Here is a 22,920-nt window from a genome sequence, read left to right on the forward strand (position 1 = left end):
ATGCTGTTCAATAGCGTTCTGGCTAGCAATACTCCCCGAGTAATTTACCCTAGGGCAGTCGAGTAGTCGAGTCAAGTCCGGGTATGACGGTAATAACGGATCAACGTCAACACCACCAGGAACATGATCTACTGGATGCATACAATGCAAAACACGGGGCGTCCAGTCGCATCATTCTACAGAACGTGGATTGGTGCTGACTTTGCTGTCAATTGACGTTGAAGTTGAAGGTGAGTTTATACATCGCTGATTGGCCATATATGTGCTTGACCAATGACAGCGCGGCATGGGTGAAGCTAAGTGAGCTTGCCAAAATTCCAGGCGCAGCCTCAGCCTCAGCCTTTCATCTTCACTTCATCAAAGCTCCACCAGCAACAAACGCGCTAGACTCTCGAATCGCGAAACACTTAGATTCTACTATTCGTCAATTGGTATCCCTTGATCAGTACAAACACATAGAGTTTCTTTCAGCCGTGCTCCCTATTCCCGCGCGTCCATCTTCATCATGGCGTCCGCCGCCGACCTCGACGGACTCGTCCTCCTTCGCCAATCCATCTCCTCCAACGCGCCCTTCATCCCCACGGCATCAGCTGATGCTTCTGCGGCCGAAGTTCCTCTATCACAGGCGACGTACTTGCGATTCCCCGATCGAGATGTCGCTGTTCCTATCGACAACCCAACGCGCTTTGTGTCGCAAGACAAGCCCGTCGATCTGCGCAGTATCTACTTTGCTTGGCTGAACCGCGAAGTCGCTATCCCTGAATACAATGCTTCTGCGACAAAGCTCAACGAAGAACTGGCAGCCGCTGGTGGCTCGGGGAAGGTTCAAAACTTGGGTTTCATTGAGCGTCTGGATCTGATTACCTGGCTTGAGGGTGCTAGCGAGGAGAGCGAGTACATCAAGCCTTTACCTAGTGACAAAGATGCAGCGGCTGCTGGCGCGACCGCAGCTGCGAAGATGGGCGCAGTGACTTCAACTGCTCAGTCGCGATCTGGTCGTGGTACTATGGACCCGAGACTGGCTGGTATCTACAATAGCGAACGAAAGATGGGCGATCGCAACACCGTTCTAAGGGGCATCAAACCTACGGTAAGTCCTTGCAACCTGAGAAATTCTTGAGCTTTACCTGACCTCGTTAGGACTTCTCCCATGTTCGCAAACTTGCTGCGCCTTTCATCCAGAAGAAATACCAGTCTAGCTCCAGCATCCCTACTAACCCATCACTCGCCCTCAACCAAAAACCTCCTACAAGACGACCAGACCCTATTATTCTCCTATCTCCCTCCGCGTCTTCTTTGCTTCGCCTATCAAACGCTCGGTCGTTCCTCGAGGACGGCAAGTTTGTGCCTACTGATGCAGGTAGTGCGTTGAGCAACATGCTTCATGTGCAGCGTATCATCCCCTCCATTGACCCCAACCGCCCAATGCGTTTCATTCTCGTAGAGGGTCCTGAAGCGTTCAAGCCTGAGTATTGGAACAGAATTGTGGCAGTTCTCACCACTGGTCAGACTTGGCAGTTCAAGAACTATAAGTGGAGTGACCCCAACGAGCTCTTCAAGCACACATTGGGCATCTATGTCGGATGGCGAGGAGAGTCAGCTCCGGATAATATCCGTAACTGGGGTCACCGCGTTCTGTCCACTGGCATTGACCGATGGCGAGGAGAGGGCCATGATGCTTCGCGTTTCCGTGATAAGGAGATCGTGGAGCAGATCTGGAGGGCCATTGAAGAGAACATGCGGTACAGGGGTTGGAGAAAGGACAGGGCTCCCTCATCGATATAGTCGAAGGACTCACATTTCTATTGTACATGAAGTATTGCTAAAAAAAAAAAAAAAACGAGACTCCCTGTGGATGGTTGCTTCACAGAATGGAGCTATGGTCCAAATGGGAGAGAAAAGACTTGCATTCCCGTCTGTACCGAACATGCCTACAGGGTGGCGAGGTACAGGGGATTAAAAGCGATGGCGTTAGAACGGTTTCTTGCTTTGTAGACATATTTATCTAGTCTAGTTGTATGATGTGCGGCGAGTGGCATACAGGATTTCAGAACCCAGGTCAATTGATATTTCGTTTTCACAGCGGGTGTTAGTATAGCATCAGCAAGCGTTGAACTGTTTTCATTCCGAAGTCAGACGTTATCCTGTGGCTACTGTAGTGTCAGCGGCATGTAAATATCGTTTCAACGTCTCCGACTCCGCGATGCCAAACTCTACCCTCGTTATCGACGATGATACCCAGGGAGCAGCATCGACTTGCTGGCACGAAACTGCATCCTTTCAATAGTTTACTTCCTCCATGATATCCGACTGGACGGTCATATATCAATTGCACACACATGCTTCTCTAGTCAACTCTATAGCTCACTGAGTCAAAGCTCTCCAAGCAGAGCAACGCATCGCGAGACCAGTCACGACATATCGATTTGCACAGATCCTACAGGCTGGAAAGGTTGCAGAAACTACCGTATCTACGCCCGCAACAAAGACCCCAGTAGCTACATGACGGCGACTTGTCTGTGTCAGTATCTAGCGGCAAGTAGGGCTTGACCTTGTCGATCGACACTGCACACCCCCAAGACAAAACCTCTTGGTCCAGAGCTTCTATCCAATGTCGAGCTTGAACTTGGGGGACCAATCTTGATCTAAAAATCTTCAGCTTATTCCTTAGACTGTTCCCCACACAGAGCTTGCTGCTGACGAGTCTGGGGAGGTCAAGAGATGCAGCACACGAGTCAGTCGTTTTTGTTAGGTCCAAGATATTCCCGGGCTGTCAGACTGGGAGATCGTCATAAACTCGTGCGAAAACGTGTTCAGAGCTATGTATCAGGTGGTCACTAGGTGCACTTGAGTCAAGCCCTAGCAATTTCATCCCGCTGGTAGTCAAATTCGAACATGCTGGCGCGTATTTGGCTATTTGCGTCTTGGGGCAATGATGACAAGTAGCGTAATGAGGCCTTAGCCACGATACAGGAGTCGAAGCTCTTTCAGTGAGCACAGCCGCAATAGACCTCACATCATTGCATTCTTGTTCACCGCATATAAGGTAGTATTCAGCATGTTGAATAGGAAATGCTCCGTGGTTTAAGAGAAATGGCGCCCAAGCATTGCCCACTTGGCGGCCGACGGCTTCTAGTGAGTGGAATCGCACGATGGGTTCCCGCGGTGGGTGGACTTGGTGGATAGTACGCTTGGAAAAGAGGTTGAGCACGGATTTCAGCCCAAGAAATAGGGGCACTTGCTGCATGTTTGAAGCAGCCATTCACACGAGTTGGATCACGCGGCTGAGAAATACAACCTCTAGCGCCCTATAGCGACATACCTGTCGACATGCATATCTTGTATACCAAGATACACATATCATCAAGCCAAGATGCGATTGAGACCTGGAAAATCAATCCCGAATGTTGGCTCCTGTCTACCAGATCGCCCGCTAGCCGCGTACTGCGGTCCGCAGGGCTAATGGCCAGGCCTCACTCTACAAGGGCGTATCCTAGCCTGCCGTGCTGTACAGGAGTCATAATTAGTTCGCCAACTAGAAACTCGTACCTCCGCAGCCTGACCTTGCTCGTTTTCATATCCGGTGGAGGGACCATATAATAGATATGATATAGTTACGCTTGCACTGGAGTTCGGGGTTCGCCGTGCCTAACCCTGTACTCAGTGCCGATATCAAGGGTCTATCACAATGCCGACAATTTCGTAACCACCAAGTGCCGTACCACAGGAGCTCCCGCCAGTACGCCGACTAGTCGTCTAGTTGGCGATCGTACAAGGCCGTTGTCTCTGTAGGCGAACCAGGATAACGGTAAGGCTGTAGGCATGAGCATGAATTGTGCTGGAAGCTCAGATTTGCGTCACACGTGACCGTTGATCTGCTATGAGAGAGCATTCATCGGGCAGCTGTATCCGTAGCTAAGCTAGGATATCGAGTCAGAGCCTCTGGTCTAAGTGACGGGAGCGAAACTGTTGGTTGTCTGATCTGATGCTTTGAACAAGACGGGATTGTCTGCAGATTTTGTGGATATCGTCATCCAGGAATGGTTAGACGGATCTGTTCCGTGATCGCTTACCTCGTGCAAGGCACATGGCAAAGTACATTGTACCCTCTCGCGTGGCAACTTAAAAGCAGCATGAACAGGGGGACCGAATCAGATTGATTTGGAACCCTGCAGATTTTGGATTTTCGCGAATGTTGTTGGTACGTAGAAGGATCTGCCGAAACAATGCTCATGATACACAAGTTTCGTGACTCCACGAGAGGGCTGGATGTTTTGTTGACCGGATTGGGCGCTTTGTTTACGATTTCGTACCCAGGCGTCCGGGCTCCGCAGACTCCGTAAGTACGGGATGTACGGTACATGTGAAACTTTGACTAAGGTATCGTGGACAAGTCCAACGACGAAACTTCCACCACCGAAGAATGATGCGTCATGCGGTGCTCAATTTGGAGTTGCAAGGCGTTTCATTATGGTCCATGGCTCTCAATGCAGAACCGCAACGAGACTTTGGGTTGAAAACGTCAAGTCGAACCACCCGCCTCAGTCTAAGCCTTTCATGCACGTCTTCCACATAGCGGTTTATCCATCTTCTGATAACCAATCGTTCTCAACGATTAAAACAATCCGCTCAGGTAAGGCCAACCAACGAAAAGTCATCCCGAAGCTTGAAGAGCTGGAGTGGATCGCGTGGTAGCACAAGCAGCTTTGACGTCGGCAGACTCTCGGATAGCAAGGGCCTTGAAGAAAAAGAGAGGCAAATCAACGGTGACGCCTTGACTGAGCGTCGACTAGTACCGGAGCAATTAGTGAGTTGAAGAGCCTCGCTTGAACTGCCGTGACAAGTTTCCGGGATTGTTGGGCTGATATGAGGCCTAGAACGTGAGCATGATACGTAGGTTACAGTGAAGAAAGAAAAAAGATGCCTAAGCGACTCCACAGCTTGGTTGTCACAAACGTGTGGCTCCCTCTAAACCCACGTGGCGGACCCCGCCAGAACCAACCAGGTAATACTGTTAAAATCACGCCTCACACCCTCTTTTTTGCTTTTCTTCGTTTTGTTCTTTGTGCTGTTGCTTCTTCAACTGGGGATCTGCAAATCGTCAATACCGCCACTTCATTACCTCCTCTCCGGTACTGGACTTAGATAGCGCTGATCGCTGACAAACGTGTGAAATGCGCGCGTAAACGCGTCATGTTTTGTCAGGGATATTGATAGCCTTGTTGTCCCATACCGCTGTTCGAGACTCAGCGAATACCTATTTCATCAGATCATATATCCACAGAATAGAAACAATAAAGCGGAGTTGCACCGTCGTGTCCTCCGTGCGCATTCGAGAGGCGGTGTTTCGAAGCGAAGGAGGGGCCCATTGCTTCGTATCTGTATGGCAGTTTTACGTGCAGCGGATTCCTTGCACGGCACGACAAGCTCAGTCATGGAGCCACGTGGGAATGCCGACATGGTTGGAAAGGTGACCAGTCACAGTCACAGTCACACCAAGACACATGAGAGTTGTGGATGGTGCCCTGTTGAACTCGAACCCTGCGTCCCCAGTTTATACCCGCCGCGCTCACAAATGAGCCATGAATTGAATTTGGTGATCGTGGCTCAGGTGACTTCGTGATAGGGGAACGGATTGGCTGGCTTTGTCAGCCTTCATCTTCAGTTACGTTGCGGTGTAAGGATGATGAATGTCATGAGGATTCATCCTCATCTGCCAGACTGACTGGTCATCAAACCCGACTATTCCCACTCTGACAGCTGCCCCAGCTCACCCACCCACAGTTGGGATTGCTTGTTATCGTCAAGGGTTTCGCAACACTTGTGCAGTTTCGTGTGTATGATGAGAAATCCCCGAAACATACCTTATCTTGCGTAACAGCATCCTGTCTGCTTATATATAAAGTCACTGTAATATGTAAGATGGGAAGACATGCAGAGTTTCTTGACTCCTTGTCTACATACCTTTGAAACTTGAGACTGTTGCTATCGATTCAGCATAGATCGATCAGGCAGTGACATCAACGTGCAGGTTGCCTCAACACCATCAGATTTTGACGATTCAATCCAACATTGATGAGGCTAGACAGGGTCGGTTAACGGTTAATGATAACCGTGCCACTGAGAAGTACCTAGTCATTACCCCTCTAGCCCCTGTACTGGGCTTGAATAAGTGACATTCTAAGAGTCAGCATTGTAAACGGTAGATGTACCCGAGCGAAGGAATGTATCAAACAGACTAACACGGAGATAAAGGACAAAGGTAGATATCTTATCCCCAAGAGGCGCAATCGGAAGCCGCGGTTGTGAATTGATGGTGTTGTCGTGTTCCTTCTCTAATTATGTCCTGTCGGCTTTTAGCCTTCTAATGAATGGGTGTCTTGAACAGTCAGACAGTCACTCCCAATGCTTTGCTCCTTCCCTGGACTAACGTTAGTGGCTGCCAGGAAGTTACCAGGGTCTTTGGCTTCCTTGTTGGTCGCCCGTTCTTTCTCTCCATTAGGCAGTCTATTTCTGAAACCTGAGCCTCAGCCCTTCCAAGCTTCGCCTTGATCCATACGAGACTTACGAGTGCTGAAGATTGCGGATACGTTTCTCATATTGTTCAAGGTTACGTCGCAAGAGTAGATCAGCTGATCTAGCGGCAAGACGACCGAGACGCTTGTCATCGGCGACAGATTGCTTGGCTCCTGGACGGAACTTTGAGTCGAGTTGAATTGCTCAGCCAGTCAGGATCCAAAGACCCTGGTCCTTGCCGCGGAGACGAGTTTCCAGAAACCTTCTAGAAGCAGTGAGCTCGGAGCCAAAGAAGCCGCAGTGCTGCGAATCACAATTTCGCTTCGGCAGAGACAAATCCATTGGCGTTCTTCTAAGCTGGGACGTGAGCCGAGCGTGACGTGAGCACAAAGCCGAGATGGATAATTTAGATATGTATACTGACAGTGACAGGCTTCATGTGAGATGCGGCTGGGCTGGCACATCTGCCCTGCCCGTTGAACCCAGCATTAATTAGTGCTTTGGGGTAATCTGGAGCAACAGTCCAGCCAAGGCTGAGTGCTACATGCACCTACACGACTACACCGCACACCGTAGTGATCCTTCTGACAACCTTCTTGACACACTCACCAATGGATGGCTTTAGCTCTTGGGAAGCGTGGTGGTAGACTAGTGAGGTTCAGCGACACTCTAATAATCAATCTCCGACGGAGACACACACACTATCCACTACAGAGCCAGAACGAGGTCAGAGCGATCTATGGCGTTCGTTAGCCACGATTTGCAACCACCAGTCTTTTCACTTTGTCCAAAATCTGGCCAATTTGCGAGAGCCCTGAATGCCGGATTTATGAGGCGCAAGACTACAGATTCTAATAAGAGTCAGGGAGTCGAGCTACGGCGCTTGAGCATGACATGGCAGTGGCAACAAATACAACGACAGAGGTAGCAATCAAGGAAGTAATCGGAGTATCAATTCTGGGACGCTGACAAGGCCAAATTCATGCGTCAAGACGAACTTGGTGTTTGATCCATTCGGGCATCTCCAGGTCGTTTCAAAAATGTGTTTCAGTGTCACCTCTATTCAAGGTGATTGACGGTTCCTGGCAAGATGAACAAGCATCAGCATCCCACACTCAAAACCGACGGCAGACACAAAACCCTGTCACTAATCTGAAGACCAGCGTAGTAATAAGCCAATGACTCACAATCTACGCATAGATTTGGAGAGTTTGCAGCATGCCCATCAAATGAGGTGGAATAACTCTGGCATAGCTTCGGATGCACGCTCCGATGCAATTTGGAAGCACTTTGTTGGTGAAAGAGGCCGCGTGGGGCAGAGTAAGGGGCAGCCACGCCCAGTCGCGGCATGGTTGCATGCACAGGAACTTGGGCGCTTTGATCGCATGGCAGCAACGTGATGCGGTGGATGGAGGCACTGAGCATGGCTACAGGGAAGTTTGCCAGCCGAAAACAGCCTAGCATGATGAATGGAATCCCTGGAGCCACGCGCATTCAAGGGGCCGGCTGAGAACTGACTGACTGTGGGAGGTGAGACAGCCATGCACACGCCCGCGGCTCAGCAGCCACTCACTGGTTCACCATGTGAGAGAGAAGATTATTACCCAGCAGCCCAAATGGAATGAACGATGAGATGAACAAAGATAGGGACAGCACAGCGTTTCCGAACATTTCCCCTTTTTACTAATTATTCGCTGACTTACAGGTCACATTTGACCGGGGCTTGCCTCCATTCTGCTGTGCCATTGCCTGTGGCTGTCCCGGTCTGACGTGCCGGTTCATGCCAGCATGCAGCAGCCCGGCGCTTGGTTTCTCATCGGCAGGAATCTGTGTACAGTACGGAGTACTTCGTACGCAGTACAAACCTGTCTCATCTATGGACGAACAGCAACGGGCTTTTCGCGCAAATCTACCAAGTAAGCATTCCTGTCTAGGCGTCTGCTATTGTGCATTGCCGCCGACAAAGCGCTTTTGGATGGACTAAGGATTCTGGCGCTGGCGAGGCAATGCTTTCACTCGCTGTGATTTGCAATGAGGCGTCGACCCAGGCGACACTCGCCTCTCATGGTTGCACAAGAGACGCTCATGGCGGGCAAGCCACCGGCGGAATCCGTACGGATCGCTACAGCGGTGGAAAACATATTCCAGAAATGATTCGAGCAAGGTCTTGAGAATGGAGATTTGATCCCGGCTTTAGTCGTCATACAACGCCTCAAAACCGCCGTTTTACTGTCAATCAGTTGTGTCTCGCTCCCAATGCCGTCCGGGCTGATTGTTGCACGCCAACCGATCAGATCAGTCAAGCAATGTACTGTACATACATGGTATGGTGTTGCAGGGTGCGGAGGTGCTGCAGTTTGCTTTGCAGACCGCTTGCAGATCAGTAACGAATGGTGCAGGCATTCCGCAAAGCTCAAAGAGTCGAATGGTTTCAGCCTGTGAACCCTCAACAAGTCTGATGCCCTAACGCGTTACGTACAGCGCTCTAGTGCATGTATGTAGTCCCAAATGCAACGATAGCGCATGTGAGCTATGAGGGCCCCAGCGTCAACACCAGACATGCAAGCTGCTGGAAGCGGGTATGTTGTATGTTGAAAGTCTAGCCAACGAAGGTGGATTTGGTGGTTTAAACCCTACGTTCTTTTCACAGCTGCAGTGTTGACGGGAATTGGCACTGGAAGAGAAGAAATTGACGAAGAAATACCTACCGGATTGACGTGAGCCTATGTCATTCAGAATGACATGTTATCATGATCACAAATCTTCATTTCATTTGTCATATGAAGATTACAATGTCATTGGGCTGGTGATATCAATGGATTTTTGTTTAGTGCCAACGCCCCTGTTCGCTTACAGCACAGCTGCTGACGGGTTTCCCCAGCTTGTTGGTATGTATTCGTACATACAGTAACTAACAACGTTAGTTGTTATCTGGTTTCTATTTTTCTCTGTTCTCCATGTTTCAGTCGGAGCCGACAGGCAATCTGCTGTACCAAAGGTACGGTACCGGGAGCATCAATGGCGCTACTGAAGAGGGACTACTGTTGGCCGAGAGGTTGCCAAAAGCCTCTTTTCACGACTTATGGGAATTGGTTCGCCAATTCTGCAAAAGAAGCCGTAGGTGTCTTGTGCTACGAGACGCTACGCTACGGTAGACACGGCGTGGTGAACATGCATACATATGGCCCTGCCGACCTGCCTACCTCACATAGAATGAGACGACCAGTCAGGCTGGCGACAGGTCGATACATCAACTCCAGCGCGAAGATGCGCTGAAGCCCCAGGACATGGGGTCTTTTGCTCTGGAGACTTGTTATCACTGACTTGAGTGAGTGAGTGAGTGAGAGAGACAAGCAAGCTCAGGCCCCGGCGTTCCGAGACGGGCTGTTGCAGCATAGCATGAGAGACAGCGGTGTTGAAGATGGATGAAAGCAAGCAAGCAAGCAAGCCCACATCGAATAGACCCTTGTCTGCATTTTTCTTTCTTTTTCTTCTCTCGTTTGGCAGTCAGTCTGTTTGTCTGTCTCCGCTCGCTCTTTGATTCTTTTTTAGCTGCTGGAGATTTTCAACCCTTGCCCTGGTAGCTTCTTTACCTGCCTAGTCGCCTGTGATTGCCCTGACCCTGACCTTGACCCTGGCTACTGCTTCTGCTACTGCTTGTTTAGTTTAGGTTGTGGAGAGCGAAAAGCCAAGGCCAAGACCATCACCATCTCCATTTCGCCCGCTATTCTCAGCGCCCACCTTTTGACCTCAGACAGACGAGAGAACGGAGGTCGGGAGGGACCCACTACCTAGGAGGGGACCTTTTTCGTTAGGGTCACGCCTGTGCATTCGCTAGAAGGAACCCCTTTTGACACCCCACCCTCCCCTCAATTCAGTTCAGTTCAGTTCAGTTTTAGTAGGGTCGGCCGGTCTTGGGGGGTTCTGTACCTGTACCAGTACCAGTACCTGTACCTGTACTCTCTCAACTTTTTTACCTCTTTCTTTACTCTGGGGCTGCCAATCCCTATCCCTATCCTATCCTTTCCCTCACCCTACCTTACCTACCCTCTCTAGGCTGTCCTATTCTAGGTGCTCTAATCCTACCTGAGGATATCAATCCTTTTCTTCTTTCACAGTCTGTGTCCCACTTGCACTTACACTTACACCTGGGTCTTGCTTCCATGCTTTGACCTTAGTTGGACTGATTTTCCTTCACCCAAACCAAACCAAAAAATCCACATCCCACATCCACATCCACTTTCACTTGCACATCCACATCCATCCTCCTTCTTATTTGAACCTTTCCCACTGCCGTCACCGCAAAACTCCCCTCCTTCTGACCTTTCTCGTTCCCGTTAGATGGCCACTCTGTCGCAACACCAAAGGCCCACGGTTCACTCTGCCTCTCCTTCTGATACACCACTCGCACTAGACCACGACCAGGACCAGGATACAACCACGAACACACCACGCTCTTCTATTTCGGATCGTTCGCCTCTTCCTACACCTCTGCCTCTTCCACTACCACCAGCACACATTAACACCTCCGCTACCTCCGGTAATTCTTTAACCTCAACTTCAACTTCAAATACAAACCAGCCGGCCTACGTCCCTTATCATCCGCAGCATAGCCATCATCGCCATACGGCTTCCTCAGTTTCGAGATTGAACAACCGTTCTTCGACTAGCCTCTTTGCCCTGGCCGCTTCAGCTTTTGATCGCACACAAAACGCCATTGCTGCTATTTCAGAGCCAGCTATTCGACCTCGACAGTCTTCTGGTGCTCTTTCAAGACTCTCTTTGCTCACGAGCTCCTCGCCCTCGTCGGAACCCTCTAGTCCGGACAAGTACCACCGTCTACGAAGTTCCTCAAACCAATCGCTTTCCTCGGGTGCATATCTGGACAGCAAGGTCGCTCCCCAGACTCTGCAGGCGAACAACCCGCCGTCCCAGCCTTACACGTCCACAGACCCGAACCTCCCGCCCCCCATCAAGTCCTCCACAGCAAACAAGATGCATCAGACATCCTCGCGCTTGTTGCGCATGACGGACGATGACCGTCCATTCACAAAGGTACGCCGTGTTGTCCTACCCAACCTTGTTTGGTGTGCTTTAAGACGCCGTTTTACCTCGTGCGCGCACACGCGTAGCCTCTGCGCCATTGCGTATTCCTGAAACCCTGTTTTCCAAAAAAAAAAAAGAAAAAGAAAAAAACACCCGCTGACAGTTGCACAAATAGGATTTCAAGGATCTCTTCTCAACTCTTGTTGTCAGTTTGCTGCCGCTCTCAGCCCACCGTGTCCGATTGACCAAGGTTGAGTACACTTTTCTGTCCGAGGATGCCATCAACAACCTGGGCTCCCTAAAGTTCTCTCAATCCAACCGTATGCCAGACCCCAAGGATCCTTCTCGTATCGTCACAACCACCACAACCACAACCTTCTCCATGGCTAAGGACATGGCCCGTTCTATCTGTCAACGATTTCTGGAGGCTCGCTTTATCGAATCGGCAGACGGCAAATATCAGCAGGTTTACACGATGAAGGGCTCTGTTTGGCAATTAACTCCCAAGGGTATCACTGTTCTGGATAGATTCTGCGCTAGGAACGGCATTCAACAGAAGCAAGTGTCGGAATTGGCTAACCTCGCCTCCACCCAGTTGGTGCTGTTGGAGCGAGACCCACAGACTGATAAGCTTCTTCACGACCAAGGAACAATCGAGGTCATCTTCCGCCGCTTTGCTGGCTCCGAGGGCCGCAACATCAAGACTACCGTTAACGCCGCCGATTCGGACTCGCTGCATGACTACCGAGATGGCCTTACTGGAGTGAAGATGGCTGCCGAGCGCAAGGTGAATGGGAAGACATATCGTGACACCTTCACTGGTAAGGCTGCCACTGACTGGCTCATGGACTGCTCAACCATCGTGGACAAGCGAGAGACTGTTGAGGTGGCAACTCTATTCGTTGAGTACGAATTAATGGAGCCCGTGGCCCAGGACCGTGCTTATATGTCGCAAAACCCTGGATGCAACCTGTTCCAACCCACCAAATACGCCATTTACCAGCTGTCGCAACGCGGTAAGGATCTTGTTAGTGGTGCTGCCTCTCGGGGCCGACCTTCGGAGAGCGAAGGCGGCACCGCATCTCAGCGAAACGGCATCACTAGGGACTCCAACACCCAGCGACTGGATAAGATTCTCAACGACCCCGCGCTACGTCTCCTCTTCCGGGAGCAACTGCGAGATACTCACTGCGAAGAAAACTTGTCCTTCTACCAAGATGTTGACGAGTTTGTGCGTAGCTGCAAGGCTGCCACAAGAGCAGCTCAAAAGTCGCCCAACACTAATGCCATGGACGGAATCAAGGAGATTATGGCCTCGGCATATGGTATCTACAACGCTTTCCTGGCCCCAGGATCGCCTTGCGAACTCAACATTGACCACCAACTGCGCAACAACCTGGCAACTCGCATGACCAAGGCTGTTGGACAGGATGTGGCTATGATTGACACGCTGCAAGAGGTGACGTCGCTGTTTGAGGACGCTCAAAACGCAGTGTTCAAGCTGATGGCTAGTGTAAGTTTTGACTAAAACCCGCCCCTCCAGCCTCCAATTCCGTTCTCGGACATGCCGATCAGAGCGATGATGTGCAGGATAACAGATGCTAACAAGAAAAAATAGGACTCGGTACCAAAATTCCTTCGCAGCCCCAAGTACGAGCAGCAATTGCGAAACTACGAGTTTGACGTGGTCGGCCGAGGACCTGAGCGAAGCCAAAGCAGATCAAACCGAAAGTGATGATCTCCAAGGGATCTGACCTCAGACTGCACTAGGAAGGGCTGGCACTTGGCTAATGGCTAGCTACTGGCTAGGCTTGAAAGGAAAGGAAATGAAAGCCTAATCCAGAAGCGAGCCGCCATGACCAGAAAAAGACGCCTTCCTCGCAACGCTTGAGTGCAGTACCTACAGTGACGTGAGCAAGCATTCACATCCATCATCTGCCTCATTTTTAAACGAACGAGTCATTTGCATAGAGACGTTTGACAGATTTGGCTACCCGAGCGTTTGCCACCATCAAAACGATACCACCTAGAGCCATACCTTCCAAGCATTATCGGTGTTATTTGGGTTTTCCGAGCTATTTTATTTTTTTGCCTTTTGTTGTATTTTATTTGTCGCCTCGGCTTCCTTGTTCCAAGGCTAGCGCTATGGGGTCATGGCTATACTATGCTATGCCAAAGTCTCCGCCTCCCGGCCCGGCTCTACCTTTCCGACAACGGTCTCTTATTTAAGTTCGGATGCCTCCGATCTTACTCGGCCGGTTCCTAGTTTCGGTCCCTATTTTGCTCATCGATTATGGACCTCGATGAAAAAAATTTCTTTTACGGGACTAGATCGCGTTCGGGTCGGCCGCCGATATATGGTCGGGAGATATGAGGTCTCGGCATCGCCAAGCGAGGCATGGGAGCATATGGTAGAAGTGATATTACAGCCATGTGATGTCTATCGCCTACCTACCTATGTCGAGTACTTGGTTGAATCGAGAAGCGCTGCATTGGGTTTCGAAGACTGAGTTTCCGAATCATGACTATGGATATATGATGGACTTGAGTGTGCGATCGATCGATTGATTTGTACAGCGCGAAGAATGGTTTTTGTTTTTCGACGACCAAAACTCACGGCATCTATGTTCTTGTTAGCTTTGTTGTTTGTGTTCTTCTCTTCTCTTTCTTTCTACCTCTGGGAGGGGAGGGTCCTATTTCTTCTCTACCTCTCTCTCTCTCACTTTGTCTCTACTCATTTATCATGCTACGAACGGGGCCACGTCGAGGAACCGAAAGTAATGCATTGCATTGGAAGGAGTCGGGTACATTTTACCAAACATTACACGGCGGGCCAGCGCTGAAAGACAATTGTACATAGAAAAAAAGAAATCTGAGCAGTCTCTCCGATGGATTTTGTCCGGAGGAATAAAGATCAAGAGATGAATCGAGTCAAGCATGATCTGAATATCTCGTGAATCATGAGTTTGTGCTTGTAACTGGTATGGATAGTGAAGAGTTTGTATAATAGACCACAATAGAGAGATCGGCTAAAGAACTTGAGGAATGTGTAGCCATAATTCAGATACACCAAAGAATGTTGTGTCTGTTTCTGATAAGAATTGCTTCACTCGTTTAAATTATCTTAGGAGCACGCGATATGTCGCGATTCGATTGCATGTGCCATGTCTAACAACGGTCAATCTCATGCATGCACGATCTACGGATACCCAAAGTTTAATAAGAAAAAGATGCATATAGTAGGGGCAGAAACGTTGAACTACATATTCTTAATTAAACTACAAGACAAAAATGACCTCTTCCATTTTCTTCCCTCTTTTTCTCTCCTTTCTCTCCTTCTTGTGATGTCTTGAGAAAAGCTTGTTCTTCGTTCATATTTCGGCACTCTTGATCCGAGTATTGTCTCATTAGCCATAGATTGCGTCAAAGAGAGGCTTCATGTTGTTATTGTCCATCACGAGCTGAAGTAATCTTTGACAATGTCTATGTTAGTGCTGTGTCTGAGGTATGTGGGGGTCAACGGCAGATGAGTCAAGTAAGGGAGGGAGACTCGAGAGAGACAAGAGACGGGCTTCCAGATCGACCGATTCTTGCACCATCGTTTCTTTTTTCTCTTTTTTGTCGAATCATGTGGATTTGTTGGATTAGAATTAAGATTATAGTTGAATTGTTTATTTTGTGGTTTGTTTACATGAATGTTTTGAACACCACTTACACGCTACTGCGTAACTGTGTACTCTGTTGTTATATGCAGTCTATCATTGGATGCCAAGATATCACCTGCTATCAAGACTCAAAAACCACTTACACTCAACCACAGCCAGAGAAAAATATAAAATTACACAGAAACAAAATATCTCAACAATCTCTCAAAATAGCACGTCTCAGAACAACTCATCTCACTCAGGTGCAATTACACAAAATGCCCTCCCTGCATCACGTAACCAAGGTCAAAAACTCCCTAGTTACGGAGCCCTAATCTCCTTGTGCCTCTCCCTTGCGCACTGGAATGAAGCAGCATGACGATGTGTCTGTTTACCATTCTTTCATGTGGCGGCTAGACTGTCGCAAGCTGAGAGAGACAGGTCCAGACAAAGGGGGGGCAGCCGAGATAAACACATTGATTCTTCTTGGCCAGTGTCTGACTCTGAGGCTTCACTTACAGATATAAGGCAGCCTCGTCAACCGCATCAACACTCTCTTCTTCTTCTTCAGCACTCAGCATCTTTCTCGTTCTTTGCAACCCACACTCGTTAACAAACCTCGCCCAAGTCACTCGCTTGACCACTGTCCTTCACCCCAACAAACTTTGCATTCGCTCTTCCGGAACTCACTCTTTCAAGTCCCAAAACAACCAAACAAGTCATTAAAGATGTACTCATTCAACACCGCCGCTCTCGTTGCCCTTGCTGGCTTCGCCGCTGTTGAGGCCGCCATTGTCTCTCCTGCTCCTCAGCCTACCGGCGTCAAGAACGGCACCGTCACCGTCACCAGTGTGTACGATGTCTACACCACTGTCTGCGCTGGTCCTACCAGCTTCCACCTCGGAGGCAAGGACTACGTCGTCACTGAGCCTTGCACTCTGACCATCACTGACTGCCCTTGCACCGTCACTGAGACTCACCCCGCGGGCCCTACTTGGATCCCTGGCAAGCCCTACCACCCTGCTCCCCCCAAGCCTGAGCACCCCTCCAAGCCCGAGCAGCCTGAGCACCCTGCCCAGCCCGAGCACCCTGTGGTTACCGCCAAGACCACCGGCCCTCAGGCTCCTGAGGCCACCAAGCCCGCCAAGGGTACGGATGTCCCCGAGACTCCCGTCGTCGTTGCCGGCGCCGGTGCTGTCCAGGTCGGTCTCGGCCTGGCTGCCATGCTCGGCCTCATTGCTTTGTAAGCTCGCAAAGACAAGCAAACTCTCTCACGAGTATCTTCAGTCTCCGAAAACGAGTACCTGCTCGTCAGCTTGCCACCTTTCGTCTGAGACTGGTATATCTTTACGGCTCACAACGCTATGATTCATTACGAGCGCTCAACGGAAACTTCGCTTCGCTTCTCATCACCAACGTATTAATGACAACCTTTTTTTTGACTTCTTTGGGCCATCATGCACTCGCATTTAGACCGTTGAAGAGTGGAGACTCTTGTTACTCCCATCTCTTTGTTCAAACGCCACTCATGTCTCAGACACTAGAAGCTTGGGTGTAGATTGATCAAGGGAGGGATGAGGAAGAGAGACCATCTGTTCAGGGGCTTGGAGCTGGTGATCTTCTTTGTGAATCCCATCCCCCACTAAAAGGGTTTCCCGGGGTTGGGTAAATCACATTGAAGGGGATTTCTTTTGTTCTTTTGGGGCTTTTTGATAGAAGGGGAGCTTCGGATGGCATTTGCATTGCTAGGAGATGATTTTTATCGTTGGTATAATATGAATACGTATAGTACTCAACGTAATTTTATCATTATGCTCATTAAAGCTGCGTCCGATATTCTGTATATTGTCAATGTGCTCCGCTCGTACCTGATATGATGTGATATTCAAAAGATAGACATAATAGTCTAGGCTAGAAGTAACGCCCCTGCTCCAAACCAAAGAGAAACATAGATCGGTGATGTTATGCTGCCGCATGCAAGCCTCAAGCTAGCTCTGCGGGCCCTGAGTTTTCTTCGTAGTGGCGAGGATGGTTATGGGTGCCATCGTCTAATTCTGCAAAGTTCTCCCGCTCATCGTATGGAGTCCGTGAGCTATCATAGGGGTTCTGACCTGAGAACTCGGTGTAATGATCAGTCCTACTGTTGCCACGATAGACAGTTCCTGCATGACCAAGCCTTGACTGATTCGAATCTAACCGTTGAGGTTGTCCAGGGGGTACCATTCCGCCGCTTCTCTGCGGATGCATGTTGCTCATATTTGAAGAGGAAGAGGGTGTGCCGTGGCCATAGGCAGGTGGTGAAGATAGGTCCGGGGCAAACCCGCGCTGGTCATTGCTCACGGCAGGTGGGAGAAGCGGCCCCATAGGCGGTACTGCTGAGGATTCAGACCCTGTAGGGGTTGGTGTTTGAAGACTTCCTGGGGAGCTGGTCCCGAAGTTTTGCATAGAGTGCCTTGCCATCTTCATGGAGGTCTTCTGAGATAACTTCTCAACCAGTGTCCCGTGTGACTTCTTAATAGTCTTCTTGACAAACCCTGCCATGAGCATGTTACAGCGCATATCAACATCCTCACGGAGATAAAGACCCGTAGTAGGCGCCCCAAGACCAAGCTCAACAGGCTGCGGGCGCTCTCCTGGCATCGTGCCACCTACAGACCAACGCCCACGGAGATCAAGCCCCATAGGAGCGTAGCTGTGCGTCTGCAGACCATCAGGAGAGTCGAAGAAGGCCGCGGTGTAAGAGACCTGGCCGGAGACAAGACCGCCGGGGAGATAGTCGATACGGTCCGTCATGGAGTACCATACACACTTCTTCTCATCCTCCGGGGCGTGTGGCGGAGGAGGGATTTGGTGGCGTTCTATAATGAGGGGATTCAAGTCGATCATGGCGAGATGATCGTGGAGAAACTCGACTACATGCTCTCGGGATATGCCTGAGGGCAAGGGTGTGATAGTTGTGAATGTTGACCGAGTCATGTTTTTTCTTGGTGATGGTTGTGATCGACACAATATTACACGTATTTTTCTAGTTGGTGCAGTATAACTAAAGTGCCGGCTGGGTGAGAGTGAGATGATGAAATGCTGAGTAATGAATGAATGATGATGATAATAATAATAAGGTTGAGGAGCGATGATGATCAAAGAATATGTATGGAACGAAAAAAATAGGGTCCGAGGTTCCAAGTTTTTATGGGTTAAGACATTGGCGATCTCTTATTTTGTTGTTGAAGATTTATGATGACGGAGGTTGATTCACTCTCAGCAAGAATTTATTGTATCCAATCCAACCCATGTTAACTCATGGGCAAGTACGACACTACTACGTTACTTGCCCATCTCCTGCTGAAAATGCGATCCTTTAGCCCCAGCTGTGGAAGGCACGGCGGTAAGCCACAAAATCTAGCAGGTGCCGGCCGGTCTATAGAACCTTCCTTGGCTTGACCGAAGAAGCTCGGAAGTGTTGTATTCGCTTGCCACTAGCTCGAGCTCATCTTGATCTGATCTCATCTAACGCATCTCAGCCATCTTCAGTGACGTTATCAGCTTAAGAAAAATTCATTTGAATATTCAAATATTCGCGGTGAATAAAAATAGCTTCACTTGTTTCAAATATCAACATAAAACATCAAATCAATTACAAATTCAAGCTGTCACTTGACACGTCTCACTAAGAAGCACCCTCGCTTGGTCCGTGAGATTTTAGCATATTATGCCATTAAGGGACCTAAAAACCCCCAATATCTTCAAACATATCCATAATATTGCCAAAGCAGAGTCCTAATGTAACATGGAATAAATCCGGAAATATTCTGGAAATCTATAGACGGACAGAGATCTTCTCCTCGAACCTCCTATTAGCCTCATTTCTACTATATTCGAAACCTCAAACTGTTTCTCCTCACCGAAATATTCACAGCTCTTCACTAGTGTGCCGTGTTTCCCGCATGCCGTAAACTCGGGTCCCAGAATAACTCACCGCGATCTTCAAGGGGCAACCATCCTCTTACAAGGCCGTCTTGTTCCCGTCGTAAGACTCTTTAGCAAACCAAGGATGTTAGCAAAGTATCGCCGATGTATTCTTTACATGTCTTTACAAAAGACATGTAGATGCAGGGGCATCATTAATACTGACTCTATCAATGGAGTACAGATGTGTATCAGACACGCCAGTAGGGCATCATATCGTAAAACAACAGCCTCGCCTCGCCTCGCCTCCTCCACTAAATCTCTCTACACCATCTCGCCAGTATAGCGTTTAGCTTCACCGCTGCCGGGATCTCCTCCAGTGCGACATCGACTTTCCACATCTTGCCCTCCAATCCACCATGTCCTGGGTTACGGGCACCACCAATACCGGCCGGCACAAGCAATCCTAGGGAGATCAACCGTTCCCATGCAATACCAGCCACGCCCCGGCTCCAGACTCGTACACCTCCACCTACAGCAAGCATGCCTGCCGCTGCCGAGTGCACTCGCTGTTTGCCCATCAAGGAGCTGTACTCATCATACGCCATCGCCAGGTTGACCGTGTCCGTGTGTGCGACAATGTCCAATCGCGCTGCAGCAATAAGGAGTCCCAGGTCCAGCTCAGACAGTGTGGACAGCAGGTGAAGTCTGGAATCAGGGGGTGTCAAGGATTCAATATCTCCTTGCACAGAAGGTATCTTGAGTGTGACATCGTTAGCTGAGAGAGCCGACAGAGGCAAGATCCATTCGGTGAGGAATGCCGAAGTCGACTTGGTTGTGTAGTAGTGATACTGAAGCAAGTCCTGGAAGGATCGTTCTCTGTAGAGGCCCTGGGCTGGGTGTTAGTATCCGACGCAGTCATAGATACGCTTCGACTTACCTCTATCTTTTGGCCCCAATACTGCTGGAACTCGGCATGTCCTTCAAGATAGGTGTTGATGCCCTCCTTTTCAGCCTCGTCACTATCAACAATCAATCCCTGTCTGCAAACTTGCCAGTAGGCTGGAAGGTTCCTGGGCAGAGAGAGGTAGACGTAACGATGACTGAATCGACTCTTGACTCGCTTCTCCAGCATCTCAACAACATCCAACCGAGTCGTACAGCCAATTACGGCGATGGGCGCCTTTCGTGATTGTGCAATATCAAACAAGTTGTACAATAGTGTTTGTCGAGGGTGGGATGCAAACATGTCGAATTCGTCAATCACAAACACAATCGATTGTGACGTGACACCTTCGTCTGTACCGATAATTTCAGACGGATGTGAAAGAAGAGCCAGTAACGACGCCATGGTGTCAGCATAGTTTGTCTAGATTGTCAGTAAAGTCTAGCCAAGGAGTGTTGAGAACACTCACTCTGGTCACCAAGTCATCCTCGACCTGCATCTCCTTGCCCAGCTGTCGCCAAATTTCTTTAAGCGCAAGCTTGTCGTCTGTGTGAATGAAACCATTGAGCCTCACGACGTGGAAGTCGTTCTTATGCTCCTGAGATACATCCGAGATGACCTTTTCTAATAACTGAGATGTAGAATTAGCTTTCGGTTCATCCCGGGAACAGTAAACTTACAGTAGTCTTTCCGCAGCCTCTCCCTCCAATGACAAGCATCGAGTTTCCTTCACCAGCAACAACCGTTTGTTCCACAAGTTGGTAAACCTTCTCCTCAGCCTCCAGCTGGCCAGGCAACTGCAAACGTCTTCTTCCTGTACATCGGTCCAGAAGAACTCTTTGTAATGATCGCACATGTTGTTCCAAATTAGCAATATCAGGTACATCCGCTGCGATCTTGATGGCCGGAACCTCTACGCCTGCAGTCTTTTTTGGCGTCTTGAGTATGTCCTCTTGAGTACATGACTTGCAAAGCCAATCGCCTTCAGGGATATCAGGCACTCCGTAACATTCTTGATGAACGGCAAAATCACACATGTCGCATAGAATAATTTGGTTCGGAGGTTGGGAGTGCGGTTTGATGCAGATTGCACATACAAGCTCGTCTGCTTCAGAGTTGGCCGCCTTGCGTGGTGTCTTGGCCTTCTTCGGCAGGTCCTCAAAGAAAACCTCTCCATTGCGATCTTGGCCCGCACCAAAGCTAACATTTTTCGGTGGTCGTCCTCGCGGTCTGCCTCTCTTCGTGGGAGTCAAAATTCCCTTTGGTGTGGGTTTCGACACCGATAGATTTCCATTTGCTGTGGCCAACTCGTCGGCGGATTCTTGCGCTTGAGTGGCTTCACGATTCTCTTCATCCCCTTCTTGCACCTTCTTCTTTCGTGGTCTGCCCCTGGGTCCTGGTGGTTTCTTCGCTGTTGTGGTTCTGGGTCGCCCAGGACCTACTTTTTTGGGGAGAGACACAGGACGAGGCGCATCCTGAGTGTCCCATATTGTGCCTTTCAAAGCAGATAGTTTGATAGCTGGTCGAAATTTGGGCGCTGCAGAAGCTGGTGGTGGTGCTTGTGATGGTTGAGCTGCAGGTTGCGGGTTGGAGTTGGGCGCCTCAAGGTTGTTGTCCACCGGTGGCCAGGCGTTTTGGCTGGATATAGCAGAAGGATGTGCTGAGTTGATAGCATTGAGGGCTTTCGGAGTCGAGGGAGATCCCTGTACAAGTTCATCGAGTCTTCGCTTCTTGAGGGTCGGAGGAGTAGGGACAGGATCGTCTTGAAAATGATTTCTCTTTCGAGCGCTTGCGTCCTGGGTAGGAGAATCCATCGTTTACGCGGATGTCAGATGATATTGTCAAATCGGTTCCGTATCGAAATCTAACATTGCATCATCTCGAACTTTGTTTTGCTGCCCATTGACATTATGGGTTGCGCTAAGTTACCAGGCCAAGCCAAGGGGGGACGCGTTTGACGCGTCGAGATGAGAATTAAGCGCTTGAATGGAGCCAAGTCACGAGACTTGGGGAAGATGCACAGCGACCCACTTTACCAGCCCTACGATGCTGTTGGTTTTGAGTTTCCTAACTGGGTTGCATTCTTCAACGACAATGGATGTTGGCCCGTAATTCGAGTCCAGGATCATTGCATTTGCATGCAGTGACTCGGTCTATTTATATGTTTCAGCCGCTAATGACTCAACTTGGTTGCATCTGACCGCGAGGGCACAAGCATCCTCATCTCAACTATCAGATCATACTCAACCTCTCATCTCTGCCATGGTTACAGAGGATATTTATATTGCACTTTGGACTTTATTTTTCTCCGAAATTTCTCTGTCAACAGAGTTTGTTCCAGGTAAAACCAAGCTTAAAAGCATGACTACATGTCAATCAGACCACAAAGCATATAGTGCGGCTAAACGCAAAAGGCCTCTGCAGTAAGCAAAAAACCGTGAAGGATTCATGCATGACCAGCGTTACAACCAGTCAGCACCACGAAAAATATACCCCAAAAGAGCAAAGGAACGAAAAATGAGCACCAATACAAAACGAAACATCCCGGGAACTTTGGTTCAGCCGTTCCATTTAATAGCAACGGGCTCCACTGAACACTCTCCAGCCTTGTGGATCACCACACTCGCTAAGCTTTATCGATGTCTCTAAAAACAGATCACCTGGCGAATCAAAGGGTTCAAGTCGTATTAGTGAGCCGTTAGCATGTGCCGTGTCTTCAGCTCGTTACCACTTAATATTGTTGGGGGCTAAGATTAGCTCTCTCACGTAAGATTCTGATACTACTCTACTGTGGGAATTGCTCAATCAGAGACATCACAAGGCGAGCTAACCGAGTCTGGTTCGATGTTGTGTCTGCACTAG

At 49.4% G+C, this 22,920-nt stretch overlaps 6 protein-coding genes across 8 annotated transcripts; 3 read left to right on the forward strand and 3 right to left on the reverse strand.

Moving 5' to 3' along the window:
- The first annotated feature begins 147 nt into the window (after positions 1-147).
- Positions 148-2,387, forward strand: FOIG_08168 (uncharacterized protein). 2 transcript variants are annotated; one of them, XM_031208091.1, is made up of 3 exons: positions 156-230; positions 297-1,090; positions 1,141-2,387. In XM_031208091.1, exons 2-3 carry the CDS (start codon positions 506-508, stop codon positions 1,783-1,785), a joined length of 1,230 nt encoding a protein of 409 aa, XP_031062225.1. In that variant the 5' UTR covers positions 156-230; positions 297-505; the 3' UTR covers positions 1,786-2,387. The 2 variants fall into 2 exon arrangements, with proteins under 2 accessions (XP_031062224.1, XP_031062225.1); XM_031208090.1 differs by having other exon boundaries at positions 148-1,090.
- A 3,969-nt stretch (positions 2,388-6,356) lies between these two features.
- Positions 6,357-6,858, reverse strand: FOIG_08169 (uncharacterized protein; the record flags this gene model as incomplete). The annotated part of the gene is made up of 3 exons (XM_031208092.1): positions 6,357-6,507; positions 6,569-6,689; positions 6,744-6,858. 3 exons carry the CDS (start codon positions 6,856-6,858, stop codon positions 6,357-6,359), a joined length of 387 nt encoding a protein of 128 aa, XP_031062226.1.
- A 3,620-nt stretch (positions 6,859-10,478) lies between these two features.
- On the forward strand, positions 10,479-14,667 carry FOIG_08170 (uncharacterized protein). Of its 2 annotated transcripts, XM_031208093.1 has the most exons (3): positions 10,479-11,571; positions 11,738-13,075; positions 13,181-14,667. In XM_031208093.1, the coding sequence occupies exons 1-3, from the start codon at positions 10,858-10,860 to the stop codon at positions 13,295-13,297; spliced, it is 2,169 nt and encodes a 722-aa protein (XP_031062227.1). In that variant the 5' UTR covers positions 10,479-10,857; the 3' UTR covers positions 13,298-14,667. The 2 variants fall into 2 exon arrangements, with proteins under 2 accessions (XP_031062227.1, XP_031062228.1); XM_031208094.1 differs by having other exon boundaries at positions 11,738-14,667.
- A 757-nt stretch (positions 14,668-15,424) lies between these two features.
- On the forward strand, positions 15,425-17,213 carry FOIG_08171 (uncharacterized protein). Its single transcript, XM_031208095.1, has one exon. The coding sequence runs from the start codon at positions 15,935-15,937 to the stop codon at positions 16,451-16,453; it is 519 nt and encodes a 172-aa protein (XP_031062229.1). The 5' UTR covers positions 15,425-15,934; the 3' UTR covers positions 16,454-17,213.
- Positions 15,642-18,463, reverse strand: FOIG_08172 (uncharacterized protein). Its single transcript, XM_031208096.1, has one exon. It carries the CDS (start codon positions 18,180-18,182, stop codon positions 17,190-17,192), a length of 993 nt encoding a protein of 330 aa, XP_031062230.1. The 5' UTR covers positions 18,183-18,463; the 3' UTR covers positions 15,642-17,189.
- Positions 18,464-19,181: 718 nt separating this feature from the next.
- FOIG_08173 (origin recognition complex subunit 4) lies at positions 19,182-22,159 on the reverse strand. Its single transcript, XM_031208097.1, has 4 exons — positions 20,739-22,159; positions 20,528-20,689; positions 20,053-20,481; positions 19,182-20,002 (listed from the first exon to the last, which is right to left on the reverse strand). Exons 1-4 carry the CDS (start codon positions 21,870-21,872, stop codon positions 19,427-19,429), a joined length of 2,301 nt encoding a protein of 766 aa, XP_031062231.1. The 5' UTR covers positions 21,873-22,159; the 3' UTR covers positions 19,182-19,426.
- Positions 22,160-22,920: the final 761 nt, after the last annotated feature.

Source organism: Fusarium odoratissimum (genome assembly GCF_000260195.1).
Source record: "Fusarium odoratissimum NRRL 54006 unplaced genomic scaffold supercont1.12, whole genome shotgun sequence".
NCBI lineage: Eukaryota > Fungi > Ascomycota > Sordariomycetes > Hypocreales > Nectriaceae > Fusarium > Fusarium odoratissimum.

What these genes read in the sequence shown, in the direction of transcription:
- FOIG_08168 (XM_031208090.1), top strand. Translation starts at nt 506, where the DNA reads ATGGCGTCCGCCGCCGACCTCGACGGACTCGTCCTCCTTCGCCAATCC. An exon ending in TAAGGGGCATCAAACCTACG is followed by an intron (nt 1,091 to 1,140) that starts GTAAGTCCTTGC and finishes TGACCTCGTTAG; the next exon opens with GACTTCTCCCATGTTCGCAA.
- FOIG_08170 (XM_031208093.1), top strand. Translation starts at nt 10,858, where the DNA reads ATGGCCACTCTGTCGCAACACCAAAGGCCCACGGTTCACTCTGCCTCT. An exon ending in ATGACCGTCCATTCACAAAG is followed by an intron (nt 11,572 to 11,737) that starts GTACGCCGTGTT and finishes TTGCACAAATAG; the next exon opens with GATTTCAAGGATCTCTTCTC. An exon ending in TGTTCAAGCTGATGGCTAGT is followed by an intron (nt 13,076 to 13,180) that starts GTAAGTTTTGAC and finishes AAGAAAAAATAG; the next exon opens with GACTCGGTACCAAAATTCCT.
- FOIG_08171 (XM_031208095.1), top strand. Translation starts at nt 15,935, where the DNA reads ATGTACTCATTCAACACCGCCGCTCTCGTTGCCCTTGCTGGCTTCGCC.
- FOIG_08172 (XM_031208096.1), bottom strand. Translation starts at nt 18,182, where the DNA reads ATGACTCGGTCAACATTCACAACTATCACACCCTTGCCCTCAGGCATA.
- FOIG_08173 (XM_031208097.1), bottom strand. Translation starts at nt 21,872, where the DNA reads ATGGATTCTCCTACCCAGGACGCAAGCGCTCGAAAGAGAAATCATTTT. An exon ending in AGGATGACTTGGTGACCAGA is followed by an intron (nt 20,482 to 20,527) that starts GTGAGTGTTCTC and finishes CTGACAATCTAG; the next exon opens with ACAAACTATGCTGACACCAT. An exon ending in ATTGGGGCCAAAAGATAGAG is followed by an intron (nt 20,003 to 20,052) that starts GTAAGTCGAAGC and finishes CACCCAGCCCAG; the next exon opens with GGCCTCTACAGAGAACGATC.